We start from the raw sequence: 17,332 nt of genomic DNA, 5'->3' as shown, positions 1-17,332 counted from the left end.
AGGATTTTTCTGGTTGAGAACGTTAAACTAAGCACTTCTTGAGAGATAACCAAAGTTTGTTTTTGTATATATATTTGTGATTGATGTGTTTTATTGTGTGGATTGTTTATATTTATGTCTTAAAATTTTGGTTTATGAGTGCTTTGATTTTATAATAATTGCTTGAATTGAGGAAAAGTAAATCTTTAGTTTTCGCATTGTGACTGAACTTTAGTATGTCTTTTGTGGTAGTAGGATCAACTAAGTCATCCACACCCTAGTTCACAATTGAACATAAGGATTTACAAAAGATATGGTGAGTTTAGGCATAGGACATTTTCATCGCAAATCTTTACTTCTAATTCGTGACCTTGTTCTTATTTCATGATGGTTTGGTAAACCAGCTATTTGAGGGGCATGTGGATGTCTTCTCATAGAACTGACAGAGGTGCATACTTTATTGGACAATAGTACTTATGAGTTGGAAACACATAAGCCAATAGTAAAGATGATGACCTGCCTTCATAAAAATGTACAAAAGCACCCAATAATTAATAGAAGGAGATTTTGTTAGAGATTTTGAAATAGAGAAGGGAGATGTGATGAGAAGAGGGATGAGTGATCATCATTTATCGTTAGCATAAGATAGTGTATTTGAGCTTAGTGTGTGTGATTAATGAATTGGGGAGGATCAAAAATTGCAAATTAAGAAATATAACCAAATGTGGGTTGAACGCATAGGCACCAACGCCCCTGACACCAAAGTGTAAGAAGTAGACTTGGCACCTAGGTGCCAATAAATCGAGCAGCAAGGTGCCACACCTTAGACAAAGCACACTAAGCTCAAATACACTATCTTCAGTGATTGATATGTGATACTTAAAGTTCTTCTTTCCCTTTCCACTTTTGCTCAATTCTTGAAGGTTTGTTGAGGGGAAATCACTTCCATAAGGTAAAATCCACTCCCTAAGTTTGTTCTTCAAATAATTATCTGGAATTTTTTGGGATTTTTTGAGGAGACAAAGAAATTGAGGATTTTTTGGGGAGAATCTTGATTTAGCCCATAAATTGCATATAGTTGCATCCACATCAAATATTAGCCTCATTCCATTGGGTTTTCATTATTGTTACTTTCTCATAGCTCCCAAAATCAAAGGAGGCAAGTTTAAGTCTTCGTATAGCAAATAGAAGTTTGTAAGCTCCAAAGCCCATGAGCGTACAATGACTTTTTGGAGTCGAAGAAGTTGATAGCTGAGAGGGGATTCATTAGCCCTGGGGGTTAGGTGGGAAGTATCAAAATTGGGATAATTTTTGTTATACAACGGCTGTAGCGTTGATTGATGTAGTCAAAGAATTTTATGTCAACCTCCTTGAGGCCTCTGATGATTTGGTATTTATGAGGGGGAAGCAAAAGGATATCTCCCCTTCATGCATTAATGTGTTATTATCGTTGGGAGATGTCTCTAGCAGTTTCTACTGCATCTTCAACTCTACTGATTTCGAGTTAGATTAGATCATCAAATTCTTGACTAATAGGAAGAGGTTTGAAAGGTTAGGAATGACCATAAAGTGTACCTTTCTTCATCTAAACTAAATGCACCTTCCAAAGCTTGACACTACTTCATTTTAGCCAAGCTCCTACCCTCCACCAATTTGAGTGAGGTTACAAGAGTGAGAGCTGCTCTTAACTATTGTATCCAGATTATGAAATCCATAGATATAGGAGCTCTGTTTTATCATTCCATTATCAGTGCTACAAAATGATGATTCACTTTAGGGTTAGGACATCATTCCACTACTTTTTCCCTTTGACAACAGTCGGGTGTTATTTTTTAGGGATGGAAGGAGCTATTGCATCCATTGAAACCCATTTTTAAGATAAATGTTAACTTATATAGTAAACATGCTACTTTTGGGCACGGAGTGAGTTCTTCTCAACCTTCCACTTCTTATTCCTAATGTCATCCTTCCACTTGCATGGCTTCTATGTAAGAGAGATTAAAGACGATAGAGGATTACATCACTATTATTTAGACAGAAGTCTATGATATTGCTGACCATTTGGTGCATTTAGATTGGCAGCAAATGCCAATACGACCACGTCACCAGTTTTCAGGCAACTCAGTTGGAATTGTATAGAAGGAATCAGGGGATAAATGGGGACAACTCAGCGGAGTTCCCAGTGTGCCCACCTTACCAGGTATATGACCACAGTTAACTCTAATCGTTGGAAGAGAATGAGACTGAAGAAGAAGAGGATGAGGAAGAAGAAGCAGAGGATGATGACGACAATGATGAGGAGGATGAGTAGTTATATTTATCTTTTTGTGGATGTATGGCCTATATTTTTAGTTTTTGTTATGTGGTTGTAATGGACTTTCTTTGTTATCTCTTGCTGCTTTTTCTGGACTCTCTTGATCATTTTATGTTTATTTGTTGTGGACTTATTATTAGTTACCTGTTGTAGTATTTATATTTTCGCTAGTGTAGTTTAATTTCAATCATGTCTAACTTGGTTTTACTAGATACTTCATATATATTTGCTCTATATATATCTTTTTGTCTCATTTTGAGACACACCTGGTAGGAAGTATTTTTGAGCTTTTATCTTCATGCTTTTACTCATGTTTTAAATTGTTTAATATGATAAAAAATAAGTTTTTTTTTGTGGTGGTGATGGGGGGGGACAAAAATATTTTAAAAGCTTAAATTTATTTGTCATCAATAACCTATATTTGAATTGGTATGTTTAACCATATTTGAGGAATGTGGGGTTAAAATTTGAAATTATCACAATTTTGGGGATAAGAAAGAAATGGTTTCTTTATAATAAATTCTATGCGAATGAAACTAGGCTGGTGTGAAGCTAACTTGTAGTTCAATAGGTAAAAAAAAATTTTACTATTTATTTTTTGAAAAGAGACGTATAATTCTTGAATTATATATTTAGATATATACTTAATAAGAATTTAGCCTCTACAAAATCATATTTTCAACTAATACTTCTTAACTTTTGAAAAACATAAAAAAGTGGAGTGGTGAGTTTTACTTTAGAGACATGAAAGTGAAATTGAAAACTATTAAAAGGCATATTGAGATTTAGTAATCTTCATAAAATATGCCAAGGATTAAAATCTACATCCTTAAGCAAGAAAAAAAAGAAGAAAAGATAAAAGTGAGGAGAAACTTGAGGAGAAGCCTTATAAAAAAATTGGTTTCACTAGACTCTTTTTAAATTTAAAGCTTCACTACACTCCTAAGCTTCTTAATATTTGAGAAGTATTAGTAAACATTTTTAAAAAGAGTGGTTCAATTCTATTTTTCTACCATCTAAGATAAAAGGTTTAACAAGTGAGCATTTCTTTTTGAAGTAAATAGGAAATCGAGTTTTCTTAGTTGGATTATAGGTTTCTTACACCCTAGGACTAGACTTGTTTACTAGAGTTGTCTTAGTCCTACACTATGAATTTGTTGAAGCCAAATTATTGATAATTTTAATGCAACCCACTCCATCAAATTAAATAATATTGGTATTAATATTCTAGTGTTACTTGAGGACAAGTAATATTTAATTTTGGAAGATTTTGATGTGTAGAAAGATTGCTTGAATTCCTTTATATTTTGCACATTTTAATGGATGAAATTGCACTTTAAAGAATGAGATTTTTTTTTTGTTTTTTCTTATAGGTACAACAAGTATTAGAAGTGGAGCAAAGTGGAGAGGAAATGGAGAAAAGTGGAGGTAACTTGAAGTTAAGGAGAACACAACTCACAAACGCCTTGTAGTTAGATTTGTTGGGTGCATATGCGACAGTCCCAGACTTAGGAACTAAGCACTTAAGTGCTAGTTCACTAGCACCTTGGCGCTAGAATTGTTGGGTGCCTAGGTGCCCATACCATAACAAGTAGTCAGAGCGACTGACGCCTAGACACCAGCCTCGTGGCGCTAAGGAGCTAGAAACTCCTCGACCAGTTTTTGACAGTTCCTCTACACGATATGAGGAGTAATTCAGCCTGATAAAAGAGTTTTTTTAGGAAGAAAAATGAGAATTTTGGTGAAGTGAAGGTATGGTTTGTTGTATGAAGGAATAGGATAGGTTTCCTTGAGCATTTGGTGAGGAGTTTGAGTTGAATTGTAAGGAGAGTGTTAAAAAAAGCAACAAGGGAGTAGGAAATCCTTGGAGGAGCATTCTCATAGCTTTCGAAGGAGAGAAAAAGTTAATTTTGTTTATTTTATCTTATTGTATTTCTACAAACACTGTTGTTAGTTGATTTTCTTGTTTTAAATGATGTTTTGTGATGTGTTCTTTATGTTTTCTAAGTAGATCTCTTTTACTTTTCCTTATAATGGTTGAGTGGGTTGTGTAGGAGTGCAAAGTGTTTCAAAAAGTTGGTTTTTAATCTTGAATGTGATGGATAATCTCCTCAATTTCATTCACTTTTTTATTTTAGCAAAGTGATTAGTTAAAATGTGATCCATAATGACTCGGGAGAGCTATGATAGAACAACTGGATTATTCACATTAATCTATAGGGTATGGTGCAAGTACTTTATAGGGCGATGCAAATGTTAGGGATATAGTCTATGGGTTCAAATTGAGGTTTAAGAAATTAAAACCAATTTAATCAAATTTTTTTATGCAGTCGGGGGAGGGTAAAGAAGAGAGTTGATCCTATTTGTCACTGTCACACTCACAATTGATACTTTTCATTTTCTACCACTTAAATCATTGCAAGGGAAGGTAGCTTTAGAACTTGATAATAACCAAACTAATTATGATAAGTAAGATTTATGTTGGAGTTAACCTTTACTCTATATTGCAATTGAGTAGGAGTTGCTTCTTGAACCATTACTTAATTTCAATAACCCGAGTTGAGAACTCAACGGGTTATGGGGCTTTAAAGCAAAACTTGAGTTGAGCATGTAATAAGAAGTGCTTATGTCATTCAAGGGGATTTCCATCAGAGATGAGGCAGCATGCTCTCCATTTAGGAGGTTTACACACCAACGACTAGCGTTGCTAGTCACCACTCATCCAAAATTTGCAAGTAATTAGCCACACACTTGGTGGTAATTGTATGTGATAATACCTCAAGTGTTGGTGCTCAAGAAGACACCACATGCAAAATGAATGCTTGAGGAAAAATTTGATTTTCATGCAATAATGTTTATCATATCACATTACATTAAAAAATTCATTCTTTTTTATGTGCATACAAGTACGCAAAGGCAAATGCAAGCAATGTAACATGCAATTGATTTGTTGATTGAACATTGGTGGTCGATCAAACCAAAGTGTGTGGTTAATTGAACCTTCTTGGCTGAACAAACCAAAGTGTACGGTTGATCAGACATTCATTATCGATTGAACCAAAGTGTGGTTGATCAAACATTCATGGCTAATCAAAACAAAGTGTGGTTTTGTGATCCGTATTGGTGGACGATCAAACCAAAGTGTGTGGTTGATCGGACCTTCATGGGCGATCAAATTGGAATGTATTTTTACTAATCCGACGTTCGTGGGGGATTGAACCAAGTGATTGGTTTTACCGATCGAATCTTCATGATTGATCAAACAAAAGTGATTGGCCTTACTTGGTTTTACCAATCAGACCTTCATGGTCGATCAAACAAAAGTGATTGGCTTTACTGATTGATTTTTTGTGGTTGATCAAAACTAAGTGATTGGTTTTACCAAACAAACCTTCATGGCTGACCGAACTAAAGAGGTTGTTTTACCTATCGGACCTTCATGGTTAATTGAAACAAAGGTGGGTACATAAGTAATGTGTCCTGCAAGACATGCAATCATTGCAAATAACACATGCAAGAATTGTGTCATGTGATACACCTAAAATATATAGTGTTTTTAGACACATTTTTATACCTATTTTTGAGATATTGCGCTTAATGGAAGGTATTTTTGTGTTTTCTCGCACATATAAGTAAAAATGAAAAAAATACTTAAAATAGTGAAAAATGATCAAATTTGGAGCAAAAAGATGAAAAATTGTGCAAAAGAATTTTGGCGCCTAAGTGCCAGATCCGGCGCTTAATCGCCGGTTAAACAGAAAAGACCGCGCCTAAGTACCGAGACCCCACGCTTAAGTGCAAGTGGCAGTTACTAGACGAGTAAAATCGGTTTTCATGAATTTCAAAGAGGTTTTTGAGGCACACATTGGCTTAATAGGTGGTTGTAACCACCATGGACGAAAATTATCATGAAATGACGTGTCTCTTGGGCAAATACATTGAATCAAGACATATTTTGAAGAGATCCCAAGGCACCTCTTGGAAAAGTATAAAAGAAAGAAGATATAACTTAGAAAAGAGTCCTAGAAATATTGGCAAGTTTTGAAAGTTCTTCTCTGGGGAGTTAGTTCGGAGAGATTTTCAGAAATTACTTTTTATTTACTTTATCCTTTTTGTTATTTTGTTTTGAGTAATTGTAAAAGATAAGAGATTCAAAGGAACTTTAGAGTTTGGTGGAGGACTTGAGATAAGTTTTTATATTTTTATTTTAGATTACTTTTGGTTTTAATCGAAACTTGTCGTTGGTTTGATAATGATTTCTTCTTTTAAACTAAAGTGTGGTTTTGTTCTAAGGTGTGGTTTTGTTTTCTCCATGGATTCTGAGTATTTTTTTTATCTCGTATTTTTCTTTATCTTTCTTCTTAAAATGATAAGAAATTAAGTTTTGGATGGATGTTGTGCTAAGTTGCGATGATTTAAACCTTGTACTTCATTTAATTCTTGATTTGACCAATTAAGATGTTAATATCTATTCTGAGAACATGTCATGGTAAGAATCAGTTAACTAATGGTAAGAATCACATGAGATTCTATGGATGAGAATGTAATTCATATGGTTGAGTGCAAATAAATAAGAAAATAAACTTTGAAGGGTGTAGACTTAGAGGATTTTAGAGTGACAGACTAAAGCCCCAAATTAACTTTATAGTTTTAGGTCTAGAAATGTGATGTTAGCCCCCAGGTGGAGGGAGAAGAGGGAACTCTAGAGTGAGAGCTAGTATCTTCCTTAGCTAGCCCATCTTCAGGATTATTCAAACTTTAAATTAGCCAATGTTCTTTATAACATCTCTAGTAAGGGTAAAGAATATTATTGCTCATATTTGGAACAACACAATTTGCATACTTCCACAACATAATTTTTATACTTATTACTAATTTATGATAAGAAGTTTTGTGATAAGAAGGAATATATTTTCATATTAAGTACTTTTCTTTTACATAAACTTTAATTATCTTTTTAAGTTGTTACTGTTTCGTTAAAATATCAAAAATGCCAAAAAATTTTTTGCCAAAAAAATTTTAATTTTAAATTCCTGCAAAAATCATTTTTAGTTTAAGTAATTATCTTTTCTAAAATAGGAAAACCTTCTAAAAAGTGCATATTGCATAATCTTCCATTTCGATAGTATTAATAAAAAAGTCCTATATTACTTGATAACGATACATATACTTGCATAATATCCCAATATAAATATATATAAATTAAAAAGATAAATTTTTATTTTTCTACAGGATCAAGTTTTTGGTTTTGTTGCAAAATAAAAAAATATAAGTGAGAAATACCATCATCATGCAAATAAGATTGGTCAATTAATCATTTAGGTTGACTAGGATGGTTAACCATGTAACATGGTAAAGAGGATTTAGTCAGGCCGAAGTGACTGTCCAAACTAATTTGATCATTTGATCGAGTTAGGTTGGTCGATCAAACCAAAGTGGACAGTCGATTGGACCTTCATGGCCGATCAAACCAAATTTGAACGGTTGATCAGACTTTCATGGTCTATCAAACCAAATTGATTAGTTGATCGATCCCCGATAGTTGATCATACCGAACTAGACGATTGATATAGCCTTTGTGGTCAATCAAACCCAATTTGAATGCTTTATTAAACATTCGTATTCGATTGAACCAAATTGTTCAATCAGGACAATCAATCGTGTCGAAGTGGATGGTTGATCCGACCTTTATGGCATATCAAACCATTAAAATAGTTGATCTGACCATCGTAGCCGATCGAACCAAGTTATATTATCGATCGAGTTGGGAGGCTGATCACACCAAATTGGATGGTTGACCAAACATTGGTGGTCAAATAAAATTTGATTGTTTGATCGAGTCGAGCGGTTGATACCGATAGTTTTTATATGTATAATTTATGAATTTGATACCACTACTTGAAGATTTTAATCCCCGATAATGACACAAAAAACTTGATCCCAAGCAAAGTAAAATTTCAATTATATTTGTAGAGATTCTCCGCAAGTATACATATCGTTATTAAGTAATATATGACTTTCTGATTAAGCCCTGAATATCGATCCCACGAAGATCGAGGTTAATCACGACGACTTTCAAGAGAAGCTCTAGTCTAAAATAACACAACCTAGCTTGGAAGGTCGATAAATGTTTGGTTTTAATTATATCCTATAATTATCTTTATAATATTATTTCTACTTTTAAACTAAAATACTTAGTGAAAATCAGAAAGTGGGGTTTAATATATTAAAAGGACTCTTCCTCATGCAATGAAATTAGTGACATGTGTAAAAGCAAAATAAGTAGTGAGAGTGATAGTGACAAATAGAAGCAATTATATTCTTTACATTTACTAGAGATGTTATAAAGAACATTGGTTAATCTAAAGCTTGCAAAGTTCTGAAGACGGGCTAGGCAGAGAAGATATTAGCTCTCACTCTAGAGTTTTCTCTTATCCCTCCACCTAGAGGCTAACATATCACATTAAAACCTAAAACAATAGACCAAATTAGGGGGCTTTAGCCTGTCACTCTAAAGTCCTCTATTTCTACACCCATCAAAATATATCTTCTTATTTATTTGCAATCAACTATATGGACTACATTCTCATCCATACAATCTCATGTGATTCTAGCATAGTTGATTAAGACAACACCATCATGAATCTTACATGTTTATGGATCTTACATGTTCTCACAACAAGTTTTAACATGCAAGTTGATCAAGTTTACATGTAAATGAAGGACAAAGTAAGAGAATCACAATATATTCTCACTCTATTCGATTCTATATCTTACACATGATACACATGCAAACTAATTCATTACAAGAGGGAAGAGTAAGGAAAACTACTCACTACATATGGAGAAACAATAAGAACTTTTTATTGAACAAGACTTTAAAACCATACAAACAAATTACAAAATTCAAATCAAAATACAATGAAAATACTTATCTCTGATGAAAATCAAACTCTCATTGTATAGCAAAAGCAATCTTCTTACAATACTCTCTAATAACAAAGTAAAAAGAAAAGAATAAATTCTCACACTCTCTCTTTATCTCTCACTTCACGCCACTTGGGGCTCACGCCTGTCGGCACTATTTTTGGTGTGGAGTTTGCCCGTAAGAAGCTGTCGGTCATCGAAATTGTGCCTCTTTAAAACATGTCTGAATTTGATGTATTCTCCAAAGAATGTTTCCTTTCACAAGTTTTTTAACCATATTTTTGTTTCTAGTGGTCATTACCACCCTCTTTAGCCATTAGATGCCACAAATGTCCCTTCAAAATTCGTCAAAATGAATTAACTGGTCAAGTAACTGTCACTGGCGCTTAGACACAACCTTCTCTGTTTTACCAGTGCTTAAGCACCAGCGCCAAAATACTTTTGCACCATTTTTTTGTTTCGTATTTTATCATTTTTCACTCCTTTTACTATTTTTCACATTTTTAGTTGTACCTGAAGAAGAAAACACACAAATACTTTTCATTAAAGAGTAATATTTCAAAAATAGGTATAATAATGTGTATAAAAATGCTATATATTTTAGGTGTATCAAAATCCCCCAAACTTAAAACATTACTTGTCCTCAAGTAATACTACATTTTTAAAATAATTTATATATATTAGAGTTAATGGGTCATCCTTTATAATTACTAAAATTTTGTTCTAAAAATGTGATAGTTCAAATTAGAAGAATTTCTAGTGAATTAGACTAGCCCGAGGTCTAAAATATTTATCATCAAACTTGGGAATAACTTGAGAATTTGTTTTCCTATCTAATTCAAAAATATATGTAGATTTTTCAAACTTCAGTTTTCAAGAACATTACTTTCAGGACATAAGAACTCTCTTAAAAATAGTTTTTTTACTTAATATAAGTATATAAAGCATGCTTAGGATTGTTCTAAGTTCTTTACTCTAGAAAGTCTCAAGTGAAACAAATTTTTGAATAGGACCTCTCCTCAAGCTTCTCTTCACTTTATTCTTTTTTTTTTGCATTATCTTTTTCTTTTTCAGGATCTTTTTTATCCCTTATTATTATTATTATTATTATTATTATTATTATTATTATTATTATTATTTTGTATGTGAGAATTACTATATTTGTATAAGTCCTTAAATAGTTATTCATTTTTAAATTCTAAGAATTCTTAAATTTTCAAAAATAATTTTTTTCCTACTAAAGATAGTTATTCATTTTCTCGAGTTCTCCACTAAATATCCTTAACTCTAGGTTCACCCTTTTTACTTAAAACATCAACTAAGTTTTCCTACTCCATTTATATACTTAAAATTCTAACATTCTTAAGTTGACTCCACATAACAATAATCATTAGAAATAAGATATAAATTTATTTATAGTACTTTTAAAAACAAGTAAGGTTTAAATTTAAAAACATTTCCCCCCCCCCAAACTTATCTCAAACATGTGCAACAATGAAGTACAAAAATATGCGGTCGGAAAATATTATTTTTACAATTTACTACACATCCTACAAAAATACCAACTAATAAAACATGGTAGAATAGTGCAGCAGAAAGTAAATCTAGCTTAAACATGCTTGAAAACACATTATACAGGAATTTTAAATAGTATAATAGATACAAATTGAAGATTAAATCATAACACATTTTAAACTTTATAAAGGAATTGTTGGATGCAAGACCTCAAACATGTGCAACAATGAAGTACAAAAATATGCGGTCGGAAAATATTATTTTTACAATTTACTACACATCCTACAAAAATACTAACTAATAAAACATAGTAGAATAGTGCAGTAGAAAGTAAATCTAGCTTAAACATGCTTGAAAACACATTACACAGGAATTTTAAATAGTAGAATAGATACAAATTGAAGATTAAATAATAACACATTTTAAACTTTATAAAGGAATTGTTGGATGCAAGACATTTGTTTTGAGAAAGAGTTTCAGATAAGTATTGTTTGTTTATTATTGTTGTATTAACTTTATTTTATATATGAAATTTGTGTTTTGTTGTATTTTTCTCTTGAAGTCTGAATAGTTTCCTTTATCTTTCTTCCTACTATGAGATATGGTGAAATGAAGAGATAATTTGGATGTGTCAATATTAAAATATAAAATAAATTGTGATGGTTTTTAAACTCATTTCTTAATTTACTTTTCGATATGGCCAATTGAATTGTTAAAATATGTTGTGAAACATATGATCCAGGAAATGAAGTATGAGTTCTACAACATAGTGAGAATCACATTTAAGTCCATGAAGGAGTATTTTGTTCATGGTATTAAATGCAAATAAATAGGTAAATATACATTGTTGGGTGTAGAATTAGAGATTTTTAGGGTAATAAGCTAAAATCCCCAATTCAATCTTAGTGTTTAAGAACAAAAGCGAGATTTAGCCTTTAAGGGAAGGGAAGTGGGAGCTCTGAAGTAGGAGCCAATATCCTCCTAGCCTAACCATGGATTTAGGGACTAAACCTAAGATTATCCAATGATTTTTTATACACTAAATCAGGGTAGAGGATTAAATTTGCTCTTATTTGGTACAATACAAATTTAAACCAATTATTTCATCTCATTTCGCAAAAAACTCATTCTAGTGGAAAAAATGTTTTTTCATATTAGAAAACTTCATCACATAAACATAGTTTAGTAGTTATTGTTTTAAACTTTGCATTTAAATTTTATCAATAGTTAGTAATTTAGTTCAGATAATGTATCACCTATTTGAGATTAGTGGTAATAATTTTGTTTGATTTATGTGAATTTCTTAGTTAATTTATCATTTCAAACCTTTTTTGTGGGATCAATATTTGGGACTTAAATAGAAAGTTTTATATTACTTGATAACGATACATATACTTACACTAATTGCAAAGAATTCCAACATTAAGTGCTTATCGTTATTATTCATAAAATACTGCATCAAGATTTTGGCATCGTTATAAAGAAGAGTCAACTTTATAAATTTTACACAACTATATTTTCGGGATTAGTTTTCCAAGTCTAAACTCTACATGATTCAAGGTAATCCCAAGCTCCAATTAAGAATTAAGTCGTAACAAACTCGTCAATCTGCTACTACCATAAATCATATAAAGATCCAGTCATGACGAATGAATTACCTCACAACATTAATCCATTCCACTCTTACACTTCAAACACGCATCAAAGTCCAACATCTCACTATTATCCAATCCAACATAACAACAATCACTCTACACAGATAACGAAAATAACAATGGGTTGCCTCCCACAAAGCGTTTGGTCTAACATCGATGACCCGATGTATCCTTTGTTTACTCTGGTTGCCCCAACATCAGAATCTCATTCATTTTATTTGTATACCATGTAATATGTCATTCAGTGATTTTGAATAACTCTTTCTTAGGAGATCATTTACTGATTTCATCATTCAATTCAGGTTATTCTTGTGATTAAGTCAAATCTAAAGTTATAAAGGCTAGTGGTGTAGATGAATTCCATAAATAAGTAGGCTTTAAAATTGTATGGGGTGCATTGATCTTAAGTTCATGAGATTTATCAACAGATGAAATTAAAATTTTACTTTTTTTTGTAACGTCCATCATTTCACACCTCTCCTAAACATATATACAGTCTTCTTTAAACAATGTTTTCAACTCATCATAAAAGTCCATTTCGATCTCATCTGTTAACTTACTCTCAAAACTTTCTTGAAAATGGTCTTTACTTAGATAATTAAATTCATTGATAAAAAAACAATCATTATCTTTTCTCTCAGCTTGATAATTTATTGTCTTTAAAACATCAAAAGTGGCTTCATAGTCATTAATATTCATAGTCAACTCTCTTTTTTGTGCAGCTATCATAGCTTGTTCAGTAATAAGAAAAGGTATCCCTAAAATAATTGGATTTTCTTTATTTTCCTTCATATATAATACAATAAAGTTCATAAAAAAGATAAATTCCACTTTAACAAACACATCTTCTATAACCCCTTTTGGATAAATGATAGATCGATCAATTAACTGAAGGGTTATAGTAGTGGGAGAAATTTCGACTAAAGCTAACCTTTTAAATATTGATAGAGGCATCACATTAATGTTCGATCCTATCACATTAATGTGAGGCATCACATTAATGTTCGATCCTAAATCGCATAAAGCTTTTCCACATAATATTTCTCTAAATACACAAGAAATTGTTAAACTAGAAGGATCTTTAAATTTGTAAGGAAGTTTTTTTCTGAAATATAACGTTACACTCCTCAATTAGTGTAATTGTCTCGTAATCCCTAAACTTTCATTTCTTGTTTAATATCTTTTTCATAAACTTTGCATAACTTGGCATCAATTCCAAATCTTTAGTGAAAGAAATATTTATCGTTAACTTTTTTAAGTACTTCCATGAACTTTGAAAATTATTTATCTAACTCATGTCTCATGTTGTCTAAGTCTTTAATCTAACTCATGTTGTCTAAGTCTTTAAGGAAATGAAGGTGATGGTTTTTCTAAATTTATTTTAGTTAGAGATATTAATTTTTCCATATTATTAGAAACATGTTCTTCAATTCTTTTAGTTTTCTTTGTTTCTCTCACAACTTCTTTCTCTTTTCTAACCACATCCTCTATCTCTCTTCCACTTCTTAATTGGACAACTTCTACTTGTTCATTATTATTCTCTTTTAGGTTGATCTCAGTATTGCTAGGAAGTGTTCATTGAGGTCCATTGCTAAGTGAATTAATAAATTGTCCTGGTTGATTCTCTATGTTTCTAATCATAGCATTTTGACCTTGCAACTGGTTTTCCATTTGCAATATCACTTCATCTATAGACATCTTCTTATCCTCAAATAATGTATCATTGTTATAGTCCAGTGGATATGAAGCTCTATAGTTTGCGTCCCCCTAATTATTCCAACTTCCATTATGATTTGCATGATTATTTTTCCATTGTTGGTTTCCACTCCAAGTAGTATGATACCAGATAAAATTAGGATGGTTCTTCCAACCTGGGCTGTAAAAGTTAAAATACAGGTTGTTTATGATATTTAAATTCTCATACGATAAGTTAGAATCAATCATATGCCCTAATGAATTTTCCTCACTTATTGGAGTAAATTGAGAATGATTCATTCCAAATTGGTTCAACTTCCTTGATATTGCAGCAACCAGAGATGCAAGAATTGCAATCGCATCTGTATCATGAACATTGACTACCTTTTTAGGATTTATCATTGCAGAGAGCCATTGAAATTCATTTGTAGCAATTTCTTTGATTAATGCATACACTTCATCAAATAATTTTGACATTAATGAACCACCGACAACAACATCAATAATGGACCTATTGGATCCCTCTAACCCATTGTAAAAAGTTTGAATGATTAATCAATCTGGCAGAGAATGGTGTGCACACTTACGTAAGAGTTCCTGAAATATTTTTGTAAAAAGTTTGAATGATTAATCAATCAGGCAGAGAATGGTGTGCACACTTACTTAAGAGTTCCTGAAATATTTCTTAGGCTTCGTATATTGATTCCCCTTCATACTGACATAATGAAATAATATCATTTATAAGTTTAGTAGTCCTTGAAAGTTCAAAATACTTAGCTAGGAACTTCTGATTTAACTCATTCCAATTTTTAATAGAGTTAGGTGTAAATGAGTATAACCATATTTTAGCCTTATCCCTTAGTGAGAAAGGAAAAAATCATAGTCTCACAACATTGTCTGACAAGCCGTTATAACGAAATGTAGCACAAAGTTATAGAAAACTTGATAAGTGTAAATAGGGATCCTCCAAAGGAGTTGCCCCAAACTAGTTGTTCTGCACCAGTTGGATAATCGTTGGATTTATTTTAAACAAGTCAGGAGGTTCTACGACAGGGGCTTGTATACTTGAGTGAATTTCATATATCGTAGGATTTACATAATTCCTCAATGATTTATGATGATTTTCAAAGTTATTATTTTGAATATTTTTCATTTCCATTTCTAGTTTTTCAAGTCCTTTATGTTTTTTGATTTTTTTGTTTTTTTCTAACACGGGAACATAAGACACAAGTCCTGCAGATCCTTTATTCCGCATACGCAACACAACAAATAATACATTAACAATTAAACAAATAAAACAAAAAAATATATTTAAGACTATAAAATATTTTCACAAACACTATGTTTTTCATAAAAAACACCTTGTTTTTGACACAAATAGTTTTTTCACAACACTTTAAAAAAAAAAAACAAACACTTTTTACAAAAAAATAGTTTTTACGACAATATAATATTCGAAGTCTGTCTAATTGCTTCAACTAAAATTTTCCTAAAAGTCAAGATCAACCATTTTTCATACGTAAAAGATTTCATCAGTGTTATGTAAATTTAAAAGTTTAGGCGTTACATGTATAGATACATAAATATTAGATGCACTTTCCAAATACCGAATATTTATATTTTATTATTATTATTTTTTATATTCCGAATATTTCTATTCAATGCTGCAAAAGCCCGCGTTAGGGTTTTAACTACGAAACCGCTTCCAAGGAGGCCACTTCTCTTCTCGTCACCGAACCTTGATTCTTGTGTAAGCGTCCCGCTGATCTTTCATGGAGGTCTGATTTCAGAAGCACTGAAAGAGGAGAGAGAAGTGGAAGGAGAGGTCCGCCGTTGCAATTAGAGAAATCACCTGTGAATCTGAAGACATGCCCTCACCACGCGCGCTCTTCTCCACCATTGATTCGGTCCTTTCCGGTCCCTATTCCCAGTCACCCTATCAACGGATACAGCTAGTGCATTCTATTCGATCTTCACTCCCTCTTTTCCAGTCACTTCTATGCTATCCGGTCTCATCTCTAGCCATCTTTCATTCCGATTTTATACTTGAACAAGTATTGTCATAGTTGACTGTGCTACTTTTGCAGGGTCCAAAGGCATCTGATAGATTTCAGCTGCAGTCCAAGGAAGTTAGACTGCCTGACTCTCCGATTATACCTCTCGATGACACGGATGTTGATATTGTAAACCTTTTTATCCTACTATTTGTTTCGAATGGCGGGAGTGGGATTGAGCACAGTTATTGCTGTACTGAACTTTCAATGAGCAGTAATAAATACTACTTTGCATTATCTTAGGGGCTGTTTGGTATGCTATTTTAGGCAGATTTAAGGAGATTTAGCTTTAATCCTGTCAAACAGAGTTTTGGAGAGTTTAAACCTACTATTTTGATAAATCCCATTTTAGCAAATTTTAAACTTTGAAACAGATAATAAAACATTTTATATCAATTTAGGAAGATTTCGTAGTTTTCATGCCAACCAATTTTGAGGTTTTATTCCTCTCAAGATTTAAATCTGAATTTACAGTTTGCTAATTCTTATTTCTTTTAAATACTGATTGTAGCCAAATAGCCCGTTAATGTGCTTCCATGTTCTAATAAACATTATATTCCTGATATTGCATGTGACATAGGTTAGAACTGCACGTATAATGTAGTAGGCTTCGATGGTGATGGATTGCTTCTGTGTTTCCATATATCTTTTTCAAATGTAATTTTAATTTTTTTGCGGAAAACACATGAATACTTTCCATGGGCACGCAGACCCTCCAAAGCTCAGTTACCATGAAAAGCACTCCCATTTAGTTCTTAGTGCATCACTGGGATACAACAACACAACAACAACAACAACAAAGCCTTAATCCCACTACGTGGGGTCGGCTACATGAACCCTTTTTCTCCATTGCGTCCTATTTAGTGTCATATTTTCATTTAGTTCTAGTAAATTAAGATCATTTTTAATACAATAAGCCCAATTCTTCCCAGGTCTACCTCTGCCTTTCTTAACACAAGTCGAATTTAAAACATCTACTCTCCTAATCGGATCATCTAATGGTCGACGTTTAATATGACCAAACCATCTAAGAAGACTTTCTCTAATTTTGTCTGTCACAGGAGCTATACCAACCCTATCACGAATATATTCATTCCGCATTTTGTCTCTAAGTGTAAAGCCACTCATCCACCTAATCATTCTCATCTCCGCAACACTTAACTTATTATTATGCTTCTCTTTTAAAGGCCAAC

The 17,332-nt window shown here is 32.4% G+C and overlaps 1 protein-coding gene across 1 annotated transcript in view; it reads left to right on the top strand.

The window, feature by feature from the left end:
• Positions 1-15,760: 15,760 nt before the first annotated feature.
• Positions 15,761-17,332, top strand: part of LOC110018519 (nuclear pore complex protein NUP205-like) — a 15,748-nt gene continuing 14,176 nt past the window's right edge. The window contains exons 1-2 of the mRNA XM_020715855.1: positions 15,761-16,094; positions 16,173-16,268. Coding sequence (XP_020571514.1) covers positions 15,954-16,094; positions 16,173-16,268 — 237 coding nt within the window. The 5' untranslated portion in view covers positions 15,761-15,953. The remainder of the gene's footprint in view (positions 16,095-16,172; positions 16,269-17,332) is intronic.

Source organism: Phalaenopsis equestris, unplaced genomic scaffold (genome assembly GCF_001263595.1).
Source record: "Phalaenopsis equestris unplaced genomic scaffold, ASM126359v1 Scaffold000024, whole genome shotgun sequence".
NCBI lineage: Eukaryota > Viridiplantae > Streptophyta > Magnoliopsida > Asparagales > Orchidaceae > Phalaenopsis > Phalaenopsis equestris.
The sequence above is the reverse complement of the archived record's forward strand: the minus strand, read 5'-3'. Positions and strand labels throughout refer to the sequence as shown.